This window comes from Dermochelys coriacea, chromosome 3, assembly GCF_009764565.3.
Source record: "Dermochelys coriacea isolate rDerCor1 chromosome 3, rDerCor1.pri.v4, whole genome shotgun sequence".
Lineage (NCBI taxonomy): Eukaryota > Metazoa > Chordata > Testudines > Dermochelyidae > Dermochelys > Dermochelys coriacea.
In genome coordinates, this window is record NC_050070.1 from 32121890 (window position 1) to 32149167 (window position 27278).

Below are 27278 nucleotides of genomic sequence, written 5' to 3' on the forward strand. Positions count from 1 at the left end.
CCCCACAAAACAACCTGCAGAGCTCACATATACAGATTCAGACTCACAGGGCTTGCATTACAGGACTAAAAATAGCCATGCAGATGTTCCCGCTCAGGCTGGAGCTTGGTCTTCGAAGCCTGGGGTGGGGAAGGGGTGTTACAAAGCCTAAGCTCTGGACTAAGCGGGTATGTCTACATGGCTATTTTTAGTGCCATAGCATGAATCTGAGGTTATAGACCTGTGCTCTGAGACTTGGTGGTGGTGGTAGGTTTTTTGCAGTATAAATTAACCCTGTAAGCCACATGATTTTTGATTGTCATATTAGTCTTGATGGGCAAATTGATAAGGGCTTGTTACATTAACTATAGGAATGAAAAAATGTTTGTGTTCTTTCCTTATTTTGTTTCTCATCTATATACCTGGGAGGGGGAACGGTTGTCCTGCCTACTCGTGCCTCCACAGACTTTTCTTATTCTTCCTCTGAAAATTAGTAAGACTACTACTGACCACAAACCACTGTTTTGTCAGAGGCTCACCATCGAGTTACTCCACTCTGATCCTCACCAGTCCCTGTATGGAATTTTTCAAATCTGGGCACTTAGCCAATTGATGCTTTTTCTTCTGTCTCAGAAAAAAAAATGTTATGATATAGGAAGGGGGATCCTCAAAATGAGACTTGTTCTGTCAGGGACTGGTAGTGTCAATTAAGACCAGCTTGCAGGATGGAGTCACTGACTGTTTTCTACCCTCTCCTTGGAATCCCTGGCTAAGAGGCTGAGACCGCTTACTTCCTACGACTAAGTGCGACTCCATACTTGCCCAGCATAGATTGATATTCCTATGATGCAGACATCTCCCTTGAATAGAGAATATTTTGTCTCTGCAAATACGCAGTTTAAAGGAAAATGCAACTGTGTTAACACCAGTGGTACAGATAGGTAGTATTAAAAGAATCCATCATTTAACATTCATAAATAACAGAGGAGCTAAGTGGTGCATGTGGATGTTTCAGACTTTGTTATTGTAAGTAGCTCTGATCTTCCATCTTGTAACATCCATTTTGCAGTGTGTAGGATGTCTTTTAATCTTTTCACTTCCCTCAATGCACTTTTCTGGCCACAAACCCACTCAACTTCAGCAGGTCAAATTCCACACATTTCACAGCTGCTGCCCTCCTCCACACATGCAAAAAATGTCTCTCCTGTTGCCTGAAGTTGAATTCCAGCTGACTTCATCCCTGGCTTTTGGTAAATCTTCCCTCTCACTCCTAACATTGCAGCAGCAGTCTCCCTCTGTCCCAAAAGGGCTGCTGTGCATCTGTGTAGAGGGAAGAGTGTGGGTAGTACTAGAATTCATGAGTGGAATCAGCTGGGATTCCTATTCAAGCAGCAGGAGAGAGAATCCCAGCCTGAGTCAGAAAAAGGCAACAGCTGTGACAAGTGGAATGTGTCTGGATGTGAATGTGGGTGTATGGCCAAAGCAGAGTGAGGAGCAGGTGAAGGAAAAGTATCAGCTCGCTTTGACTTTAGTCCTACAGGCTGGTACTTGTTAAAAAGATTTTGGCTTTTTAATGTGAATGCTTGATTTTGCTGGAGTTTTGCTATCAGAGAATTTATTCCACTGTATTTATATAAGATCTTACGGCATGTTGAGCTAAAATTATGTTTAAAAATTAATTTTGTTATTCTTCACTCATACACCTTTTTGATATTGTGCCCCATACCAGTTTCAGATCAGATTTGTCAAGTCAATAGGGGTGATAGAGTTTTGATACATTTTTTTAAAATGCTGTCTTTATGCAAGTGTAGTATGTAGGTAAGGTAGCATGTACATAATGAATTTTGTGTTAAGTTTTTAAATTCCTGCAGAATAAGTGTTTTCTGTTTTGTTTTTCATTGACCAATATACTGAGGTCCCAAAAGGAAAGGGCTAATATATCTGACTTGCTCTCCAGCTGTGCAGTGTTCCTCAACCCTCTGCTAGTTTGCAATGGAGAATGTTTCTGGGTAACTCTTTGACTACTACATTTATCTGTTTGTGCCACTCAAATGTCATGTGACTAAATAAAAGGGAGAATAAAGCACTTGGCTGTTATGGTGCTGGTGGTGCCGCGTAAGTAGGTAGGCAGATACTGTAGGTAGAAATATGGTATGAGCAAAATGCTTCGAAATTCTAGGATTATTTCACACACCAGTCTAGGAGCAGATTTTTGTGAATTACAAAATGGCAGATTCGGATTCTCCATTATGATACTTCACCTCCCTTGGAACAGTTGAAAACATCTGTCATTCAAAGGCAATCTCTGAAGTCAATAGAGAATAATGCCTCAAATGCTACACACTGTAAAATGAATAGGGGATTTGTGTGTGTATGTGTAGGGTGATTTAAGTACTGCTGAAGTACTAAAATACTGCAATTATTATTTTTTAAAAATTCTAAGATCAAATTTTATGCTAATATAGGCATGGCTGTTTATATTTCAAGTGATCTGAGAGAGAATGGTTATATTTACACATAGTAATGTTTTAATTAATAAGCTCTTTCTGTTGCTGTTCTGAACCTTGGAAAAAGCCTTATCCTGGCCGAGGCTGAGAGCTCGACCCTGACCTAGGCTGATCTCTCAGCCCTCCACCCCCCTACCCCAGCCAGGGCCATGTGGGGAGGGGCCGAGCTCTCAGCTGCCCTTCTCCACCCTGGCTGGGGCCACGATGTGGGCTGAGAGCAGAGGGCTGGGGTGAGGCCTTGACCAGAAAAGGCAGGGCCACAGATGGAAGAGGTGGGGGAGGGATAGCCTCCCAAGGGGAAACTTCACCCGCTGCCTGTGAAGATGAATATTTTCCTCAATTCACAGACTGATCAATTGAAACACAAAGAGGCTTATGATTTGCCCGAGATCACAGGTTCTTTTCTTGACTCTGCTGCTGATTCACTTTGCTCTCCAGAATTCTTGTTTCCTGCTTCAGTGGCTACAGTTGCTGCATCTCAATATTGTATCCGTGGTAGAATTTATGGTATTTTAAAAGGTGTCTCCCAGAAGTGTAGCCAGCATTGTTTGGTGCTAGTTGACTCATGGCATGAAAACAAAATATTAGTCAAAATTATAAATATTTATTGGAATATGTATTGATTTATGCTTGAAGACTGTCATTACAGTTTTGGGTGAGTAATGACAAATTATTAGCCTCACTGATTGTCTTGAGCACATAGGGTGTTTTCTCCTTTAGGTAGGGTGAAGACAAATATGTGACAAATAAAGTACTCAAAACACTTTTCAAATATCTTTTATTAATAATCTGAATCATGAAATTTAGTTATGATCATTAGAATTAACACAGTTCATGTGTATGCATATTACTACATATTCAGTTCTGCCCTTGGAGACAAGAATTTGTTTTCTAATAAATGTGCATTGGCACACGCAATAGAAGAAGCAGCAGCATTTTGGGCACTGAAGTGGAGCATCGGGGTACTGGCATGAGCAAATTATGCTGAGGCTATTCAGCCTCATTTTCTAAAAAAATCAAAGCAATTTCATGTTACACTGTGGTAGAGGCTGCCTTTTTAAGTAGAATAACGTAATATACATAGAGACATTAAGATTCATGGTGTTGCCTTTATATAACAGAAGAAGGGGCTCTTAATACATAGACGTGAAATCCACTTTGAAATACAAATTCTGTAGAACTATGCCCACCATTCTTCAGGCAAAATATTATACAGTTGTCCTGCCATTACACAAAATGTGTAGCCACCCCTACCCCCTACAAGAAAAGTAAGTTACTTAGTTGCAATGTTTATACTTTGGTAGAGCTCAGGTGCCCTGATTGGGTTTGGAGCCCCATTTTGCTAGGTGCTGTCCATAGACATAGATTTGGTCCTTGCCCTGAAGAATGTACAATCAAAGGTGAGCAATACATGAAGAGTGGTGGAAGAGCAGGAATCCCACAAGTTGTTCATAATTTACATATATATTTTTTATAAAGCAAATAACACCCCCCACTCCCCAAGCGGTGTAGAGTCATGGTCGATGTAGTTAGATAGACGCTGCCTTACTTACGTCAACCATTACTGGCCTCTGGTAACTGTCACAATGGCCCATGCTGACCGCTTTAGTCACCATTGTGAACTCTGCTGCCCAAGGGCTACATAGACTGAAAGCCCTCCCACTCCCCCTTAAAAGCCCCTTGTATTTTTGAAATTCCCTTTCCTGATTGCCCAGCTTGGCAAGCAGACCTGGCAGTTCTCTGTGGTTAAATGCAACTGCCCAGGTGACCATGCCATCTACATGTTCCAGACATGCTCCTGCCTGGACTAGATGGGAGATATTGGATCTCCTGGGCCTGTGGGAAGAAGAGACTGAAATTATAGGGATCCGATGAAGTGAGCTGTAGCTCACGAAAGCTTATGCTCAAATAAATTTGTTAGTCTCTAAGGTGCCACAAGTACTCCTTTTCTTTTTGCAAATACAGACTAACACGGCTGCTACTCTGAAACCTGTCGTTAAGTGAGGAGTTACTGTACTGAGTTTTCAGGTAACATAAACAATATTGAGGCAAGATCAGTACTATATGTATGAAGGTAAGTTTTGTTTACAAAATTTAGACATTATTTTGCTATACTCCTACAGTCTAATTACCAATAGGTGTCATTTAAAATTTTAAAATGCATACAGATATCTGCACAAGAAATGTAATCACACAGGTTATGATGGTTAGCATGTGTCCAGTTGGTTAGCCGAAAATACTTTTCTTGCCTGAGCAGATTGTTCTGGTACATCGAAACTAAGAATACTGTGCTCTGTTAGCATGAAACTGGGAAATGGTGGAACGTGTAGTAGTGTATTAAAACTCTGTTTTAATATAGGAGTTTCATACAAGAGAGTTGTATGCAGTGTAGTTGTAGCTGTGTCAGCCTCAGGATATTGGTGAGACAAGGTGGGTGAGGTGAGGTAATATTTTTTTATTGGACCAACTTCTGTTGGTGAGAGAAACAAGCTTTTGCACTTACACACAGCTCTGCTTCAGGTCTGGGAAAGGTATTCCGAGCATCACAGCTATCTCCAAGGTGGAACAGATTGTTTAGCATAAGTACTTAGCACATATTCAAGATAGACTGGCCCATTAACACCTCTCCAGTCACAGGACAAAAAAAGGGGGTTAGTGGGTTACAGATTATTTCAATAAGCCATAAATCCAGTGTCTCTGTTCAGCTAATGATTCTTAGTGTCTAGCAGAATTATAAATTTAAGTTTCCAGGCTTGTCTTTTGAAAGTGTTCTGCAGGTTTCCTTTGAGGATGAGGACTGATAGACAAAGCCCTGGCTGGGATGATATAGTTGGGGTTGGTCTTGCTCTGAGCAGGGGGTTGGACTAGATGACCTCCTGGGGTCTCTTCCAACCCTAATATTCTATGATTCAGATACAGAGTGGTCGCTTGTCTCTCTCACCAACTGAAGTTGGTCCAATAAAAGATATTAACTCATCCATCTTGTCTCTAATACAACAAAGCTATGCAATGAAACTCTGCCCCTTGTGGCTGGTGAAATCAAGAGGGATGGGAGTGAGGAATGTTGAGACCAGCTTTGATAGAGATTAGTATCTTCCCTGAGGTCATTGTGCCAGGAAGGCATCTGTTTTAGAATCTATTTCTAAACATTGACAGTCTAGGCAATGAACATTCTAACCTTCTCTTTAGAAGAAGATGATTGGGCTAAGTTGTGGCAAAGCAGTGCCATCTGGTGTCTTGTAATTTACTTGACCCTTTTAATTAGGCACCTGTTTAGGAGATTGCAATAATTTCACTGGTGGTTGATCAATGACTTGGTGTTGCCAAGAGATCAAGTGTGTATGCTCATCCTCCCCAAATCTCTGAGATGACTTCTGTACCATTGACTGTGAGGTTTTGTTGAGCTGCTTGTGGACCCTGACAGGCTGGAATGGCGTTTCACAACAGTTTCTCAGATTTTTCCTTTCTGTGGGATCTGAAAATGTGGTGTTGGACAGTTTCTTACATGCTCTCAGGGCTGAAGTGACATCAATATTTAAAATTCCATTTCTTTTGTCTCCTTGTATCTGGATGGTGTCATTTATTTGTCTTACCTGGGTTTGGTTAGCATGTTGAGACTTGAGTGACTGCTTTTGGGTGGGTAGCATCTAGAGTGTGTAATATTGTGATTATATTGATTACTGAAGGAGGGGTTACACCAAGCTTTGTTAGTGAGATTCATGACAGCTCATGAATGCTCAGGTAATGTGATGATCAGCAGTTCTTATTTCCATCTGTCTTTGACCAGGAGGTTGAATAATCTTGGATGGTTTTGGTGACTTCGTTACATACAGACAAGGCTTCTTTTGAAGAACACTTGCAAGCTTGTCTTCATGCACATTCTGCAGGGAAGCATGTGATGACCTCTTTGCTGGGGGGAAATGTTACTCTATTCTTTCCCACTTATAACAATTGGCTTACTACAAAACTTACAAACTAACCATAAGATCATAATATTTTCTGACAAACTTAAAGTAAGAATTTCCAAACCTTTACATATTTAAGAGTTGTACAGTAACTAAGATGGTCTATTGCTGATTAGAAAGTGAGAGACATAGTTAGCAACTTTACCTCCTTGAAATTAACAATTTTTCTTCATTAATTATGTTTTCAGGAATTACCTTAAAAAGAGAGAAATGAAGGGACAGGTGGTAATGAACTACATAAGAACTCTGTTTTTTTGGTGATTTCTCTTAAAGCATCCAGGAAAGAGTATAGGCAAAAGTCTTCCCTTATTGATGCTATTAAGTATTACTCTCTGCCAAATAATTTTATTTTTACATATTGTAGCCTTTTATTCTATTTAATGTTGATTATACTCCAGTGGATTCTGCTCTGGCAGCTACAGTCTCAAGTTCAACAAAGTTATCTCTGCTCTAGATCTAGAGCCCATAGGAACACATGAAACCATAGGCAAATAACATACAATTACAAGAGCATTTATCTTTAGTAGTTTTATTAAAGTTACCAACAAAGTTATAAATGTCACAGCATATACATTTCCTAAAGATAAGTACAATGTACCAGTTATACCTACAGACATATTCACATCCTCCTAGATGGTGTTAGAGTCTGTAGCCCTCTCATGGATTGATCATCAATACGGGAGTGGTTCCTACTGGAGTTTCCCATAGGAAGCTCAATTTTCCTGCTATGGGCACCTTTTTTATACTGTGAATCAGTCTAAACCTACATTCTGCACATGTACATGGAAGTGTCAAGCCTCTCTTTCTTATTGGTCTGTGTCCCTTAGAAACACAAGTGACACCAAATTCTATAGGCTGTGTAGGTTCTCGTTGACATACCAACTTTATCTTAATGTTAAGGCACATGTTATAATTTAACTTTACCAGCTACACTTTCACGATATTACCAGTTGGTACTTCTTTTCCCATAATTTTTCAGGTTATTTCTTGGTCATTAATTTATGCCATCATTTCTTGTCTCCAAGGTCTAAAATAGCTAAGCCAAAGTCTTACAGACCTTGGCCCACAGTTTTGTGTTTCAGCTTCTCTTACTCATGTCTACTACATAATTCCTCTAAATACCGATCAATCTTATTCTTTTATAATCCTATAATCAACTCAAATTAACATACAATGAACATATATGGCATAACATATTGATTGATCATAACATCACACAATAAATGGATAAACTAAAATAATTGGCTACAATATCATTCCTCTAACTACTTGACATATGTTTAAATTTTGGTACCTGCAGCCAACCTTAAATACTAGATAGTGCTTAATTTTATAAAAATCTCTATATGGTTTAAATACTTCTGTCATGTTGCTACCTATTTGTTTTAAGTCAATTAATTGGTCTCTTCATACCATTTATTATCTTAGTTCAGGGATGGGCAAACTATGGCCCGTGGACCACATCCAGCCCATCAGACCTTTTAATCCGGCCCTCGAGCTTCCGCTGGGGAGTGGGGTCTGGGGTTTGCCCTGCTCTGGTGCTCCAGCCAGGGAGTAGGGTCAGGGGGCTTGCCCTGCTCCATGCATGCTGTGGCACCGCACGGCTTCTGGAAGCAGCGACATGTCCCCCCTCCAGCTCCTACACGTAGGGGCAGCCAGGGGGCTTTGCATACTGCCCTTGCCCCAAGCGCTGCCCCCACAGCTCCCATTGGCTGGGAACCGTGGCCAGTGGGAGCTGCAGGGGCAGTGCCTGTGGATGAGGCAGCGTGCAGAGGACCTGACCAACGCCGCACCTCTGTGGAGGAGCTGGAGAGGGGATATGCCACTGCTTCCGAGAGCTGCAGGGACGGGGCAGTGCACAGAGCCACCTGACCGTGCCTCCGCATAGGAGCTGGAGGAGGGACATGCCATTGCTTCCAGGAGCTGCTTCCAACGCCGTCCAGAGCCTGCACCCCTGACCTCCTCCCACGCCCCAACTCCCTGCCCCAGCCCTGATCCTCTTCCTGCCCTCTGAAACCCGCCGTCTCAACCTGGAGCACCCTCTTGCACGCCAACCCCTCATCCCCAGACCCTGCACTCCCAGCCAGAGCCCTCACCTCTCCAACCCCCCACACCCATGCCCCAGTCAAATTAAGCCCAATTTCGTGTGCATTCATGGCCTGCCATACAATTTCCATACCCAGATGTGGCCTTCAGGCCAAAAATTTTGCCCACCCCATCTTAGTTGCTCTATGTCATGTTGTCTCCAACTTTACTAATAGAAACAATCGATAAAATACACAATTTCTATATCAGCTTAGGTATGAAACACTTTACAATTCAAAGAAAAAAATGCTGAATTATTTAATTTATTCTGTTTGTGATCATAACATAATTTAACTATATATACAAATAATTCAACATTTTTCATTGAATTGCATGGTGTTAGGGTACCTAAAATGATAGAATCCCTTTAGTTAATCTAATCTATTAACTTGAAATCTTGTCACTTTAAAATATTGGTTAAGTGTTTAAGTACTATGTGTTCCCCTGATTTTTATTGCCTTTTAAAAAAAAATTGCGTTTTCTCTTTAATTTTTCCCCCCTCTAGTCCTGCAGCACAATATTTTTGTCTTTTCTTGTAGGTTGTAATCTTAGGTGTTGTAACAATAGTGGGTAATGTTTTCTGACAAGAGTGTGAACTTTAAGTTTACAGAGTGCATTATGTAATTTTTTTAACCCATTTTTTCCTTGTTATTTAGCATTTATAATCTGTGTACATTCTATCTAAGGATTTACTATAATGTCCATCACTCTAATATCTAATCTCTACCCTATTTCTTCTATTCTCTCCCTTCTGTTTTGAATTTCCTGGTTATGCTGTGTATGATTTTGATTTCAGTTAGACCCCTATGTCTATCAAGAACCCGTGTCACGACCTACAGCCCTGATCTTGCAAACATTTATATGCATGCTTAACTTGACTCGTGTGATTGTAACAATGGGACTACTCATGGCAGTGAAATATATGCTTAAGTGTTTGAAGGATCAAGGCTTAAGATTGTAAGGTGTTGGTGGTCATCCTGAGGGCATTCTGCACCAAAAAAATTAAAATTCTGCACCAATAAAATAAAAATTCTGAGCACAATATTTTAAAATTCTGAAAAATTCTGCAAATTTTATTGGTCAAATAAATGTGGAGACTCTAGCATGGCATTGGGGAGCACAGGGCATGCTGCACAGATGTGGGAGATCACTGTGCAGCTCCCCCCCACAACCCTACTTTCAAAGTTGTTCTAATGCCGCCACATGCAATGTGTCAACATTTATGTAAAATGTGTTTGTTATACATCTGTGGTTTCTTATATCTCAATTCTAACTTGAGACATAAATGCACTGTTTTTCAATAAATGCATTAATGTGCTTGTTTGAAACAGAAGTTAATTACCTGCTCTAATCCCTGCCAGAACAGCTGCACTGGATGTACAGTGCTCAGGTTTTGCGTGTAGTAGAATCAAGGAATCTCACTGAGAAGGAGTTTAATATATGAATTAACAGAATGTTTGTGTATCAATTTTTTGTTGTTAAACTTTAAGGGAGATGAAAAGGATAAATGTTGTTGACTGGATTCTTTCCATTGTTATAGCACTTGCAGATTTTATAACAGCAGTTTGAATTACGGTTACATGTATGTATATGAAGGTACACACACTCTCAACAAATTACCACAATAGATGCTTTCTGTGATATGTTTTGCACACCTATGGAAAATGAAACAATGTTTGTCATAGGATAGCAAATTTTTAATAAAAAGAAAAGGAGTACTTGTGGCACCTTAGAGACTAACACATTTATTAGAGCATAAGCTTTCGTGAGCTACAGCTCACTTCATCGGATGCATTTGGTGGAAAAAATAAATGCGTCCGATGAAGTGAGCTGTAGCTCACGAAAGCTTATGCTCTAATAAATTTGTTAGTCTCTAAGGTGCCACAAGTACTCCTTTTCTTTTTGCGAATACAGACTAACACGGCTGCTACTCGAAACCTGTCAAATTTTTAATGGTATTGTGGTACCGTATATAGAATTTGGGTTCATTAAAACTTGAAATTGTGTAATACTTGCCAAAAATGTATGAAAAAATGAATCTATTTAACTAACTGCTCTGCCATAATAGATAAAATGTGAATGTTTTTAGTCCAAAAACAAACTGCAAGTGACTTGGAACATTGGAGCAATATGTTTTCAATGATTAATAGCCTTTTTGGAGTAACTAAATAAAATATAATTGTTTTTCCTTTTCAGATATTGCTTTGTTTTTGCTTTGGGATACCTCACTATGTGCCAAATTACTAGAGTCTATATCTTTGATTATGGACAATATTCTGCTGATTTTTCTGGGTAAGAAAAAATTATATACTCCATTTCCCCCCACCCCAACAACAACATATAGTAGAGCTTGTCTGTCTGATGTGATACTGTATTTACTCTTACTGTAAATTGTTGAATGATAGAATAACTCGAATTTCAATTACTAAGTTTCTATCACTACCTGCAGTGTTTGGGCAGCAAAAAAATCCAATAAGTGGTTTTACAGCAAATCTATTTTTGAAAGGCACAGCTTTAAAAAGCACTAATTCAACGGTATTTACATACTAATTTGATCTAAAAGTGAAAGTTTAAAAGTCGAATGCCATATTCCCTAGTGGAGCCCTTGATTGGGACTCAGGAGACGAGGGTTCTGTTCCCAGTTCTGTTGGTGGCCTCTTGGGTGACCTTGAGCAAGACACTTTCCTGCTGTGTGCCTCAGTTTCCCCATCTGAGAATTGGAATTATGACACTGGCCTCCTTTAATTGCTTTGAGATCTACTGCTGAAAAACACTATATAAGAGCTATTTGATATTATTTATTATGCTATTTTTCATACCAGACTTCTGGACTTGAAGTCAGAAAGCAAAAGGGAGCACACAATGTATTAATATTAAAAAATTCTGTCAGGAAATATAGAATTTATACTAAATAGTTCAAATAGTGCCATTTGCCCACCAAGAATAACTAACTAACTTCCTTCAGGTATATAAGTGCTCATCCAAAGCTCATTGAACTCAATGAAAGCCTCCCATGGAAGTGAATGGGTTTTGGATCAAATCCATACAGTACTGGTTTGGGAATACTAGTGGAATCTGAAAAGTGACAAGCATTTTTTGGCATAATTTGCATTATTTACAGTAGCTTCTGATTTAAAATGTGAAAACTTATCAAGAGCTTCAATAGTATCTGAAGTGCTGGAGACTATTGTTGTATCCTGTATTCTACTGTGATAACTGTTGGAATTTGAAGCACATTGATTTCAAACTCAAGATTTACTGAGTTTTACCGGATTCACAAACTTATATAGTTCAATATATGTTTTCCGGGAACTGGTAAGTGGGTGGAATGTTCCATCAGAAAAACATAGCGGTAGATAGCACATCTTTTATTTTAAGAAATAGCACTAAAACAAAAAATGAAAAGAAGTGATCGTAAGCAGGACAGGAAACAAAACTTTGCAACTTGGGGTCCACCCTCATCCAATGATTCCGAATGTAGAGCCTGACCTTCCCAAAAGCATCCTCCTCTTCTTCAGAACCAATTTATAGAACGTCCAGGAGCATTTGTGGAAGCTGAATTGAGACCCATTGTTCACCAGCAAGTTCCTCAGTGCTCTGTCATTTGAATTTTATAGACTAAGAAATAAGATTTTGGGGTGTAAAGCAAAGGATCTGTCTGAGCATTGAGAGTGGCAAAGACAAAGACTGTTTTTTGGGAGGAAAGGTTGAGGTTGTTACAGTGTTCTTCCCCCTTATCAGATCTGTGATATCCTGTTGGTGTCTGCTTTGCATAGAATCTTCTGCCAGATCAATGGTTGTGAGTATAACAGAAGATGAGAATGAGAGGGACTTGTATTTTGCAAGACACAGCTGAAAGAATTCTTAGTAGAAGACTGATTTAAACATTAATTATTATGAGGAGAGGTAGAAATAGAAAGACGATGAAGAATGGCATCTAGTGATCTATCTATGGAGCTCTTGCAGGGGGCTGCTGCTAGAGTCATCCAATTTAAGGTAGAGATGGGACCAGTATATCAAATAGGAACTGTAGAGTTTGCTTCCAAAGAAGCAGAGTCTCACAATAATAGGTTTTTTCCCCTTTAAAGTCCCAGCTCCTGGTGAGAGGTGATTACATGATAATCTTTTACTTTTTTTACTTAAAAAAAGTTTACTTTTTTTAAGACTGAAAGCTTCTAGCTCTCATGACTATGGAGAAAAGCTTAAAAATGTGAATTCTAAAGGCTCACGAACCTGAAGGCAAATATAAAATTTATTATATTTCAGATCTTATTATTTTAAAGCCAGGCTTATAACTTCAGAGGATCTGACTTGTGTTATGAATGCTCGGGTTGGCAATATTGAGATTCATGTATGGGCAAAAAACATACTAAGCCATTGGTTAGATGCAGTCCCATAATTATTTTTTGTCATCAATTATTTAGTCTCCAAAGCAGATGTTGATGTTACTTGGTACAATGAATAAGAGTTTCAAATAGAGTTTGAAGTGTGATAAAACAGAATAGATGAAATTTATTTCAGATTTAACTCCACTGATATTGGTGAATTTACATCAGAAATTAATTTAGACGCAGAATATTTGGTTGAAACAAGTAGAAATTCCACTTAGGCCCAGATGTATTGTAGTCTGTGTCTTTTAAAAATACATACTTAATAGAAGGGAATTGCCCAGTCCAATTATTTCTTCCAGCTCTTTCTTAACTCAGGTGGTGCTTTCCTGTTCCTATGCAATTATATTTTGTTACTTGGAGGCCAGGGACTTTATTGCTCATATTCCTGTTCTGTAAACTGTTACCGTGTGTGTGTGTGTGTGTGTGTGTGTGTGTGTGTGTGTGTGTGAGAATCTCCAACCCTGTTCTAGCTGCACAGTCTTCTAAAAAAAAAAAGTAATAAAAAAATTCATACACAGTAAACACTTTGACCTACTAAAACATAAGAATTACTGGCAGGGCTACACAGTGATGGATAGGGCCAATGAACTGCGGACTAAGCTGCCTCGAACAGGGGCACAACTCTGTAAAAACTGGAACAGGCAGTTGCAGGAAAATACCCATATATATTGCAACATTAATTGGACATGTGGTTTACCTTCCAGACTCTTAGTTGTTTGGGGATTGGTGGCATAATCATGTAGGCATCTAGCTACCATGTGATGGGCATACTAGAAATGCTCAGTAGATATTCAGTACCAACAGAATACAGTATAAGAAAAATACTACAGTTCAGAACACACAACACAGATTAAAAAATATTACAGACTGGGCATAATGTAGAAGATGAGTAGGTTACTGTATTACTAGGATTGCAACTGTATACTAAATCTTAAGTCACCATGACCTAAGCAGCAGCTAACTTCACATTCCTACTGCTCTTTGAAACGGCATTCCTGGGCATATAACAGCTAAAAGTCAAATGATTCAAGTATATAAACAGAGGAGGAATAATCACCAGTAGTGCTTTAACTCTAAATTTCCTGGGTTTGTAATGTTTGGTTTTGTGACAGCTGCAACATCTCTGTAACTTGCTTTTCTAAACCTGTAACGGTATGTCTACACTGCAGCCCGAGGTGTGTTTGCGGAAGCCTGCGCTGCTACACTGCTATTTTTGGCTGTGCTAACGTGAGTAAAGCTAGTGCAGGCATGAGTACTAATGATGTCATTATACCTTGAACTGCAGTGGTGACATACCCTAAATTATCAATATGTACTTTCAACCTTCACTCTATATTAATAAAAGGATAAATAACCAAAGTAAAAAAAAATAGTAAGGATAAGGTCAAGAACAGCATAGTTTATATAACGTGCCTGCAATATGACTTCAGAAATCACATCAGCATGAACTATTGCAAACTTCTTTAGTAATTTGATCATCTTTGAAAGTGTAGAACTAGCTGTTGTAAACTTAGGAAAAATATGTATATTAATACGTACTTCTGATTTTTGGTAATAATTTTCTAAACATTAGACACCCGTGCAAATGAAAGGTGGTTTATTAAGTTAAAAGTTCCAGCTTGTTGTATTTTCTTTTGAATATGGGAAGAAAAGCTATACAGCTAGTCAATAGAATATATTTACAGTAAAATCTTTATATAGAAAAATTAGATGTACTAAGATATCCTTAGATAGCCAAAATACATAGTTCTCTGTTTCATATCGTGTTACTTCTTTATTACATCTAAATAAATTACTTCAATTTTTCAAAGTTAGTTATATATTATTAAAAAAGATGTTTTTGTTGTGAATATGTGGCCAAATTAATTCTTGAGATCTGCTGTCCTGGATTTTGATTTCAGCTGAGCTTCTTAAGTGAATTATAGCCATATATTCACTTCAGGGATTGCTATTCTCCGATGCATATAACTGCTGCTGCTAATTTATAACAACGAAATAGTCTTCTGTGCCTTTTGCCCCTTACTCCTCCCTCTTAAAATAAATAAATAACACCTCCCCAATTTCCCTCCCCCTTCAGTGAATTTATATTTTCTTCAGTTGAATTTCTGGAAATTTTCTCTTATTTATTTAAACATTTAGGACCCAATTCAGAAAAATATATGCATTGCTTTACCGAACTGCTTAAATCCTCAATAGTTATAGATCTTGACTCTTCGGTGGACTGACCTGCTGTATGTAAGGAATATTTTCTCTTCACTGTGTAAATGTAAGACCAAGAAACTTTTACAGATCTAAGCTCCAGTGGTTAGACATTTTGTCCTCTTCCAGTGGGAATTGCTAGTTTAACCGATTCCCAATTTTAAATGTGAAATTAAAACATGGATATTCTTATTTAAAATGTCTTTGTTTTCCCTTGTAACAGCCCAATGATGATAATTACACAGAAGATCACTAGTCTGGCTTATGAGATTCATGATGGTAAGACTTTTTGAACTGCATTCTTTGACTTTAATTCTTCACAAATATATTTTTTATAATTTCCCTTCAGTTTATTTTTTCAGAAAATTAAACCACGAGTTTGTGCTGTGAATTTTATTATCCTGCTACACATTTGGGGGGGGACTGGTGGGAGAGATTTGTTTTGGTAACTCAATTGTTGGTTCTTTAAATATTTTCTAAGGGACCAATTCAGCAAAAATCATGGTAGCTTTCACAGAATGCAAGCTCTGAAAACAAATCTCATTGTTCAGAAGATACCACGTCACTAAAAGTTTGGCCTGTTATGCTCTCGGGGCTCTTGGGCTGGGGCATGGATCCCTAATGAGTTAGCAAAACAGAATCTCCAAATTCAGAGTTCAGCGTTGGATTCAGAAATTTGTAGAACAGGCACTAGTTGCTGTGACTTTACATGACATAAATACCACTTTTGCTAAAAAGGGAGTAAGTAGAGAAGAAAGACTTTATACTTTTTTCTCCTTTTCCTAATCTTGTTCTATGCTATGTTTAATTATTTTGTATAAGACTCTATGAATTTTAATTTTTTAGTGGATATAATATGAACAGAACTATAATACGTCAATTGTATATTATTAACATGTTTAGGCATGAACAAAGAGGCTGCATAGTTTTATATAATATATATATATATAAATAAAATGTCTCAAAAGATTAGAGAAAAGTTCACAGGAGGTGATTGTCCCAGTGTGTGACAATATATATAAGTGAGTCTTAAGGGTGGGACTGAAAGAAACTATTGGTATCAGGTTATTTTATGAGCTAGTTTGATTTCTTGTTTCAAAGTAGCAGCCGTGTTAGTCTGTATCTGCTAAAAGAAAAGGAGGACTTGTGGCATCTTAGAGACGAAATTTGTTAGTCTCTAAGGTGCCACGAGTCCTCTTTTTCTTTTTGATTTTTTGGTCACTTTGATAAGTAAGAATGATAGTGTGGACCATGAAAAAGACTGACAATGTACTTTCCACTCAAACTACTTTCATCAATTTTAAAGTGCTTAGAGACCAGATTAAATAATGAAAGGATGACTTCTGGGATTATAGCTACAAGCAGCTGGGGTAAATTTACCTGTTCCATTGAAACAGGGTTAAGAAACTTCTGATCCACTGTTTTTAAAAGCCTTGTTTGTGTAAAATGAACTGAAATGGTGGCTAGACAATCCTCTGTTATTTCAACTGTTGTGCATTATATTGTTCGTGTCGCACTGAAGTATGCTTGAATAAGCTGTGTGATTGTTTCCCCTTGGAAAATTCATGAAAATGTGATGTATATCTCATGAGACTAGTCCTGTGAGAGAATTTTTAAATAAATGCATTTGTTGTAAAATAATTGGGGTTTGTTTTACAAATATATAAGTCAAATTTTCCAACTGTCTGTAATGGTGTCCTCCAGTCTCTGTTGTCTGGATCCATTTTATTTATTGAATTGTAGAATATCAGGCTACAGGAATTAAATGTTATTGCTTCAACCCCCTAGATTTGCATGTCTCTTTACATGCATAAGGATGGGCCTCTACTCTAAGGGTATGTCTAAACTTAGAGTTTTTGCACTGTAAGGTTCTCCGGTGATAGGGAACAGATGAAAGTAAAATGCTGGTTTGTGTACTCACTCAATTCCTCAGGCGTCATAGAGTGTTTACACTACCAGCACTTCCATCGCCGATGAGAGCAGTGCTGTAGGGCAGCTATCCCACAGTGCAGCTCTCGGGATAGGTCTTGTGGGAAGGGGGGGTGAGTGGAAGGCATTCTGGGTCCCTGCCAAGTGCCCCGTGCTGCCCTGCTTCATGTCTCAGGAGCCCCATTACTTCCTGATTTCTTCCGTGGCATTATTTTTAAAACCTCCTGCTCTCTGGCTGCTTTCCCCACCACATCTACAAACAAAGGGAAAGGGAGCTTCAAACTTCTTTGGGCTTACAGAGGGAGGGGTGGGCATCGGAGCAGTGGAAATGCTGGCCAAAGTGGTTGCTTTTGGAACCGTGGGATATCCTCCGGAGGCCAAAGGGCGTTTATACTGCTAGAACGTGTCTTCACTTTCATAGCCGTGCAAAAAGAACAGTGGTAAGAGCTGTATGCCTCTCGTGAAACTTCTGAGTTTTACTACAAAAAGTCATTAACAAGTGTAAATGCTCCCACAGTTTTAGCGCAATAAATGGACTTTTTGCCCTTTAAATGGTAAGTGTAGACATACCCTAAGTATCTTGCAATCTATATTGAACACAGCTAATGTTGACAATGTAGGAGGGAGAGGAAAGAATGACAATGACTAACTAGCCTCTCTCCCGTTAGTTCTGTATTTATACCTTATCAGTGCAAAGCACAAGGACTTTGCCCCTCCCATTCACTCAGTCATAACTGGTGTCACACCTATGACTGTTTCACTTCAGAGTCTCTCAGATTTCAAAGAGACTAATTCAAAGAGATGATTGTGTAAACTATTCTTACATCTATTACAGCCCTTACAACAAGTCGGTAACTTTTAAAATATCTATTTTAAAGATTACAGTTTGAATTCCAAAGTTCCACAGATTCGTTTTAGAAGATTCAAGTTAAGATATTCTGCATCTTTAACTGTGCTGTGTCACTCTGTCAGTGACTTTCTCTCACTCTGTCTTTGGCCTCTTTGCGCAAAGGTTAATTTTTTAAATGGTTCCCACTGTAGCAGTATCGGGTTTGCACTGGTGTGTCAAGATTAGCTTGTCACACTTTCTTCCTCTTCTTGCCTCTAAATTTTAAAATTTATAAAATAGTCAAACATTTGCTCCAGGCTGAGATATGGCACAGAATATCTCAACTCACTACACTTTCTTTCAATACCATATTTTTATAGGGGAAAAGAGAAGTTGAGCTCTATTCAGTCAAGGGGAAAGAATGCAAAGTATGTACAATAGATCAGAGAGGGTGGTGGTTAGTTGAGCTCTTTCAGAGGAAAATACATTCAAAAGTATAGATTTCACAGACTATAATAATGATTACTAAATACCCAGAGTTTTTGAGTCACTTATTACTCTAAAGAACTCATTGTGATCCAGGGACCCTTTGTTGCCAACTGGCTGAGGGCACAATGGGTGCATAGGGTTTTACAGAGATCTTTTGGATTGGATATTTGCACAATAGTTCACTGAACGGTGGCATGTGAAGTCTCTACTGAGAGTCAGTATTCCACTGGTTATTGTAACCATTGCAAAATGTATGTATGGATAATATTTAAAAAGTTATGTATCAATACTGAAAATTATGTTCTTAACGTTTTGGAATTAAGGCAGGTCACCGGAGGTGACATACCTTGGAAATGTTCCTTCCAGGCAGGAGGTAACAGGCATTATATGCCTGACTGTGTATGCTTATTTGTGTACTTAGCCATGGGCTAAATGAGAGATCGCAAAATATACAAGAGAGGAAATCTGTGGGAATAAATAAACAGCATGAGGGTGTTCTGTTTATGAATCAAGACAAGGGATTGTTCCAGTATATCTTGGCATGAAGAGGAACACATGGAATCCTTCACCTAGGATGCAAGCTAACATTGTGCTTGTCTCAGAAAAGGAGGTCCATAGCCAGCCTAGCTGCAAAGCATTGCAAGGATTTTGGGTGAGCAATACCTGGTTAGAGATGAGAGAGTCTTGTTAATTAAGTCTAGGGTCTAGATTTCCCATTATGATTTTATTTTATATGTAACCATTTGTTTCCTATATGTTCACTTGCTACTGTTTGAATCTGTATGCTTTGCTAAAAAAAAGTATACATGATTTCACTATAAACATATCTAAGTGTTGTGTGTTAAGTGGAGCTGTGATCTGAGGTGGAACTGGTAAGCTGGAATGTGCTATTTCTTTGGAAGCAGCAAATCTGTGAATACTACCAGTGTCTCATGGACCAGGGTCTGGATGCTCCAGGGAGATGCTCAGAAGGCTTGAGGTTTGGAGTGTGCCACTCGTTAATCTGTAGAATGACAGCGGGTCCTGTAAGGCCTAGAGGGAAGTACATGTGTTGCCTAAAGCTGGTGGAGATGGGGAGCTGACTCCCGGCAGATACAGACAAGGCTTCGTCATGCTAAGGGCAGGTGGTAGCGAGGTGCCTCACAACCCTGGGTACCCTGGGAAGCCTCACACTCATCATTTTAGTGAAAGTCTTATTTACTAACTTTATCTTGCTAAAGAAATGAGCTGTTTTGAATTCATTTGCATAATGTACAAATGGTGGGGTACATTATGCAATAAACATAGGAGTGCTGATTAAGTGTGGTGGCAAGCATGAACATTTCTCACTGAGTGTTCATTAAAGTGGTACAGTTCTTTGCAGTTAAATAAGTAATGTAAAAATATCTGGTGAACATGTGTCACAATTATGGGGTTAGCTGCACCGTTGTCCCCTGTCTGGTCTCAGGTGGAATTTTGTGATTCTTCTGCTCTTGTATTGGGACCTGAATACACTATTGAGTACTATTTATCAACTGCTTATTGTGGCAGAATATACCCATGTTCAGACCCTACACACTTTTGTAATAATCTATGTATAAGGTATGCCTTGTAAGGTACAATTTGAAAACTCATACTTTGCTAGCCAGTATTATCCTGATTAAATATGTGTGGCAATGCAGTATGTAGAGATTCCCCTGTATGATGATGATGATGCAAGTTCCAAACCAACAGCCCTGCCCAGGCAGAAGTCAGGTCTGTCCTAAACAGAGGAAGGAATGTGTGCTTGCCTTATTGGCATTTAAGAAGTAAACGGAGTCATAAAGAAGTGGGGCGGGGTGGGAGGGCAAAGGAAATCCAAACAGGTGAAAAAAACAGCAGGGAATATCCTTTCACATAGACTTTCTGTCACCTGGGTCTCAGCTGGAAATGTTTTTCAAGAGTGGGACTGGAACCATAAAAAGGAGGGACAAACACCCCAGGTACCTGCCCCACCCTCATCCATCACGTTCACTATTCCTGAAGAGACAAAGGAAACAGCCTTTGGATTCTTGGGAGAAATCCTCCTGACCTAAAGAGTTTGGTCATTAAAACTGCTAAAAGCATGTGGTGAGAAAACTTTGCTATGAATCTAATGTAGTTTCAGTTAAGCATTAGTAAGTGTTTTATCTTTATTTTCCTGGTAACCATTTCTGACTTTTATGCTTCGTTACTTGTACTCACTTAAAATCTCTCCCTTTGTAGTTAATAAACTTGTTTTATGGTTTTATTGAATCCAGTGTGTTCAAGATGAAATGTCTGCGTAACTCCATTTGGAGTAGCAAGTTGTGTGCATATTATAATAACAGACTCAGTATATTTGTGCTGTCCAAGTTTCTGAGGCAAAATCTGAGACTGGGAGTGTGTTGGGGTGTGTGGTTCTGATCTCCCATGTTTAAAAAGGATGAATTCAAACTGGATCAGGTACAGAGAAAGGCTACTAGGATGATCCGAGGAACAGAAAACTTGTTTTATGAAAGGAGACTTAAGGAGCTTGGCTTGTTTAGCCTAACTAAAAGAAGGTTGAGGGGAGATATGATTGCTCTCTATAAATATATCAGAGGGATAAATACAGGAGAGGGAGAGGAATTATTTAAGCTCAGCACCAATGTGGACACAAGAACAAATGGGTATAAACTGGCCACCAGGAAGTTTAGACTTGAAATCAGACGAAGGTTTTTAACCATCAGAGGAGTGAAGTTTTGGAATAGCCTTCCAAGGGAAGCAGTGGGGGCAAAAGATCTATCTGGTTTTAAGATTCTACTCGATAAGTTTATGGAGGAGATGGTATGATGGGATAATGGGATTTTGGTAAGTAACTGATCTTTAAATATTCAGGGTAAATAGGACTAATCCCCTGAGATGGGATATTAGATGGATGGGATCTGAGTTACCCAGGAAAGAATTTTCTGTAGTATCTGGCTGGTGAATCTTGCCCATGTGCTCAGGGTTTAGCTGATTGCCATATTTGGGGTCGGGAAGGAATTTTCCTCCAGGGCAGATTGGAGAGGCCCTGGAGGTTTTTCGCCTTCCTCTGTAGCATGGGGCACGGGTCACTTGAGGGGGAGGCTTCTCTGCTCCTTGAAGTCTTTAAACCACGATTTGAGGACTTCAATAGCTCAGACATAGGTGAGGTTTTTCGTAAGAGTGGGTGGGTGAGATTCTGTGGCCTGCGCTGTGCAGGAGGTCGGACTAGATGATCAGAATGGTCCCTTCTGACCTTAGTATCTATGATTCTGAGGTAGTCTTTAAAGCTGGTAAGATGCAGCACACAAGGACAAAGTTGGGAGTGACTTACATGCTGGAGGCTGTTTGTGAGCAGTCCAGGCGCATGGCTACAGCAGCAAGGTTACAGGGCAGGGGTGACAGAGCTACTCATTACTTTGGATTGCACCTGGTATGTCACACTTATCACCATGCAGGTGCAACTGGGTTTTGGGTGCCTGTGCTTCCTCCCTTTAGGGACCAGTGATATTGGCCAATAACTTTCTTCAAACAAAGTATTTTTATGTAGTAGTTGGAACAAAGCACGAGAGGGAAAAGGTATTTAAAACAAGTAACGTTAACTCTCATCTGATCTAATGCTTCACTACAATATAAGTTAGATAGGCTTTTCTTTTAAGTTACCAGAACAGAACAGAACCAGCTTCTCCTAATGAATCCAGATCCTCCTATTTCTCTCCCAGCTTCTTGGAGAAGTCATCGTGATAGAACTTTGAATTCTGGGTTTTCGTCTTGAAATCCTGTTCCTTTCCACCCGGAACCAAAATGTCAGGCCCTGGCCATCTGGTAGTATCCTGGGGATGTCTTCCTGGCCACATTCCAATCAAGCAGAGTTCTGTACTAGAGCAGTACAAGTGCAGCTGCTGGAAGCACTGAGTTAATGTGAGTTCCAAAACACTAAATTGACCTATATGAATTGATAGGTGACTTCCAGATCAGAAATAAAGAATAGGCAGATGGCAAGAGAATATGGTCCCAGGGAATTGTGGGAAGACATTGGTGAATTGGCAATATTTGAGTGGCACTAGTCACTCCCCCTTAGAATGCCATCTTAGAGATGGCTAATTGTGTTAGCTCAAGCTTTAGCCTATGCCACCTCTCAGGGCAGCCAACTTGAGTTAAAAGCACTAACACCATTGAATTGGAGTTGAAGGGTTTCTGTGTGTCGACAGGACTTGAGTTATAACTCAAGTTACCTTTGCAGTGAAGACAAGCACTTTGGGATTCTCAGTCGGGATCTGTCAGTCTGCCACATCTTGTTCAAACTGCTCTCATTGTTCCCCACCACCACCACCAGGGACAGCAAGTTAGAATCACTCGGGCTACTCATTCTAGCATTATCTCTGAACAATCCTTCAGTGTAAGTTATCTGATTATTAGAAAGAGCCTCTTTCCCTAGATAGGTTTCAAAGTAGCAGCTGTGTTAGTCTGTATTCGCAAAAAGAAAAGGAGTACTTGTGGCACCTTAGAGACTAACAAATTTATTTGAGCATAAGCTTTCATGAGCTACAGTTCACTTCATCGGATGCAGTCATATAGTTAGGCTCTGCTATCCTGTCATACCCTGAGGGTGAAATATCCATTCCCGTATACAGTACAGAAACATCACACCAGTGAAGATACCATATACCATATTAATGATTATTAAAGAACATTGCTACATTTGTTACAATCTATATTTGCTTTCTGTGGGCCTAGTGTGCATTCTTTTAAAATGAAGACTCTGTACTAATTTTGTAGGGGCAAATTCTAACCTGGCTCCCATTCTATGCTTCTCTGACTTCAGTAATATTGCATGTTGTGATGGGTTGGATCACAGAAACCCCCTTGGGGCTGCCAACTGATGTGCCAAGACTACTTCTGCCCCTGCTTTCCCTGCCAGCTTGAGACTCCAGTGCCCTGTCTTGCTGAGCCAGACACTCCAGTCTGCTCCAACGACCCAGGGTCTGAACCACGTGCCCCAAAGCTGCAGACTTAACTGAAAGCAGCTTAAGAAATGTTCCTGTCTTTGACACTCAGATGTCCAACTCCCAGTGGGGTTTACAGGGTAAACTTGTAAATTGTTCGCCCTCTATAACACTGATAGAAAGAGATACACAGTTGTTTCCCCCCACCCCCCAGGTATTAATACATACTCTGGGTTCATTAATAAGTAAAAAGTGACTTTATTAAATAAGGAAAGTAGGATTTAAGTGATTCCAAGTAATAGCAGACAGAACAAAGTGAATTACCAAGCAAAATAAAATAGAACATGCAAGTCTATGTCTAATATAGTAAGAACTCTGAATACAGTTAAAAACCTCACCCTTGGAGGAATTCAAATAAGCTTCCTTTTACAGACTGATCTCCTTCTAGTCCAGGTCCAGCAATCACTCACACCCCCTGTAGTTGTTGCCCTTTGTTTCAGTTTCTTTCTTGGGGGTAGAGAGGCTCTCTAGCCAGCTGAAGACAAAATGGAGGGGTCTCCCACGGGCTTAAATAGACTTTCTTTTGTGGGTGGAGACCCCCTCCTCTCTCCTATGCAACGTCCAGCTCCAAGATGGAGTTTTGGTGTCACCTGGGCAGGTCACATGTCCGTGCATGACTCAGTTTTTTACAGGCAGCAGCCATTGTCCATATGGATTGTGGATGTCTCCAGGAAGACTTCTTATGTGGATTGGAGCCTTCCAACATTCCTTGTTTGTTAAATGCTTCTTGACTGGACACTTAACTTTGCAAAGTCCTTTCTAAAGAAGCTGACCAAATGCCTTATTACGGTTATTTAAAATCAGACAAGTATACAGCCAATATTCATAACTCCGAATACAACAATGACACGTGTACAAGTAGGATGAATATATTCAGTAGATCATAACCTTTACAGAGATATATTACATGGCATATGTAGCATAAAACATATTCCAGTTATGTCATATATACACACATTCATAAGCATATTTCCATAAAGCTTTATCGGAGGCACCATCACACATGTATTGTAAATTAGCATAGAACTTTGCACATTATGATTAAGTCTTAAACTTGATTCTGTTGCACCTTGGGTATGACGCACTTCCCTATTTAAAAGTTTGAGTACCATGGGAAACTGTGTTCCCATTCATACTTATTCTTTGTTGCTTGAGGAAGACTTAGATGAACTGTGTGGTGGGTTTTTGTGTGCTTGGGAAGAAAAGGGCAGCGCAGCCTTGAGGGTAGAGTTTGTGTGTGGGAACAGGTGACTGTATAAATGGACTGACATCACAAACACAAAAATAGGAAATCTGGCTTGTACAGTGTCACAGACCTGAGTTATATCAAATGATTTATTTTGGTAATATGCAAAACAATCAATACGTTGAATAAATGAATTACAATTGCTTTTTTGTACCACAAGGCCCATTATGAGGGAGATAGAAGAATGTTTTCATTTTCATAAGCTGGCTACAAAAAATGGCAGAGATTTAATTTTTTAAAAAGCATCTCCTATATAAAGTAAATGGTAGAATCGAGGATTAAAATTATTTAGGGGTGAGTGTAAGATCTAAGAGAATAATTGGTAACACAATCTAGAAAAGAATAAGTAACAGACTGGGGTGAGTGAGACACTGTGAGTGAATATGTGGGTGGCTAGCTGCATAGATGGATGAATGTTAGCATGGGTTAAAGTTGATTCTTTTTTATGCCAAAATGTTTCTCATTTTGCTGTGTAATTTTATATGATACATCAAATGTATGTAAAAAAAATGGTTCTCTCTCTCTCTCTGCTCCTAAAATGAAAACAAACATCTATCATTGACAAACAAACATGGTCACCAGCAATGAATCCGAAATGGAGCCCTTCCTAGTACAGACAGAAGTTAAGCAAGGCTGTGTCATTGCTCGAACCCTTTTCTCCATCTTCCTTACTGTCACCCTCCTTCTCATGGCTAACAAGCTCTCCTCCAGACTTGACATTCAATATAGAATGGGCAGCAGCTCTTTAACCTCATTTGTCTCCAATCCATGATAAAGACTATCATCAAATCAGTCATTTAACTCCAACATGTGGATGACTGTGCTTTGTGTGCCCACTCAGAAGAAGATCTTCAAAAAATAGTCGACATTTTCTCTGGGGCCTACAACCAACTCGGCCTCAGACTCAACAACAAGAAAACTAAAGTGCTCCACCAACAGGTTCCAGATCACCACGATCCTGCTCCTGTAATTCAGATCAATAAAAAGACCCTGGAGAATGTCGAGCACTTCCTTTACCTCAGCAGCTCTCTGTCACAGAAAGCTGACATTGACAAGGAAATTCAACACTGCCTTCAATGTGCCAGTGCAGCTTTCGAATGCTTGAGAAAACATGCCTTCGAAGATCATGGCATCAAGAATCAAACCAAGCTTCCTGTGTACCAGGCTGTTGTTATCCCTGCTCTGTTGTACAGTGCCGAAACCTGTGTCATGTACAGTAGATGCCTCAAGATTCTTGAACAATATAATTAATGCTACCACTGCAGGATCCTCCAAATCAAGTGGGATGACTGACACACCAATATCCGTGTTCTGTTCCAAGCCGAAACCTCTAGCATTGAAACTATGATTATCTACTACCAACTCTGTTGGGCTGGTTATGTTCTTTGAATGCCAGAAAATTGACTCCCAAAGCAGGTCATGTTCTCACAACTGAGCCGTGGTCAATAGACAAAGGTCAGGCAAAAAAAGCGCTTCAAAGACAACATGAAGAAGTGCAATATTGACATAAACTCATGGGAAACCCAAGCTCTTGACTGACCAAAATGGAAAAGGACCTTGTGGCAAGGATCCCAGTATTTCGAGAGACAACAGGAAATGGAGAACAAGGAAAAGCAGAAAGAACACGCTGCAGTCCACCTCAACAATCCAGCTCTACCCTTTCCATTGGGAAATGTCTGCCTCAATTGTGACAAGATCTGTGGATCCCAGGTATCATTAGCCACCTGTGGATCCACCAGTGGTCATTTTATGGAAGACAATAGAGCTGCAAGGAATCGCCTATGACAAGCACAATGGGGTCCTGATCTATGACTGGGGTCTTGGTCTATGACTAAGGCTTCTAGTTGCCATGGTAATATAAATAATTAATAATATACTTGTAAACTTGTGGTTGTTCCTGTATAACTGCATCTCCACCAGGGATTTTTGCTAACATGACTAAGTTGGTCAAGAATCACACCTCTTCACCCCCCTGACTGACATAGCAAAACTGGCAGAAGTCTGTAGTGTAGATATGGCCTAACAAAACTGGGTGTATAGGAGCACAGCGGCAGAGAAATGTATTGTTGACAAATAAAAGGTAATGCACTTGGGGAAGAATAATTATGGAGTTGTGGTTAATAAATACCAGTGCAGAGATACAGAGATACTCCAAAGGCGTGTATATAGGGTAATCAGGTCTTTCTATTTACCCTCTGTCATAATACAGGAATCTCCAACATACAAAGGAATGTGCAATGAAAGTGAAAGGCAGTGGCTCAAAAGCTGGTAGACAAATATTTTTCAATGCAATGCCATTAAACTGTGGAACTCATTGCTATATGACATCATTGAGGCACGGAGTTTATAGAAATTTGAGAATGGATTAGACATTTATATAGGTAACAGTCTAATCATGGCATCTTTTAAAGATGAGTTGCACAATAAAAACTATGGAGATAGCTGAAGGGGAAAAAACAAATCATAAATACAGTACAGTTCACATTGGTTGGTAGCAACTGGAAATTTGACTAGCTGCCCACTCAAATTGTGGTGCATAGTACCATATCAGATGTACTTGTAACAGTAGTTCTGGCAGTCATTATTAATTCTCATAAACTTAAGTTCTGAAGAATGTTTCTTTCCATAATTGATATAAATAATTCCCTCCTGTTTTTGTTTATCTTGAGCC

The 27278-nt window shown here is 39.4% G+C and overlaps 1 protein-coding gene across 6 annotated transcripts in view; it reads left to right on the forward strand.

Annotated features, from left to right (window-relative positions):
* Positions 1–27278, forward strand: part of MBOAT2 (membrane bound O-acyltransferase domain containing 2) — a 194984-nt gene that overhangs the window by 101738 nt on the left and 65968 nt on the right. For 5 of the 6 annotated variants that reach the window (XM_038396463.2, XM_043510274.1, XM_043510276.1 and 2 more), the window contains 2 exons: positions 10733–10828; positions 15350–15405. In XM_038396463.2, coding sequence (XP_038252391.1) covers positions 10733–10828; positions 15350–15405 — 152 coding nt within the window. Of the gene's footprint in view, positions 1–10732; positions 10829–15349; positions 15406–27278 lie in introns of those variants that run through there. The other variant, XM_043510277.1, reaches the window with a different exon arrangement.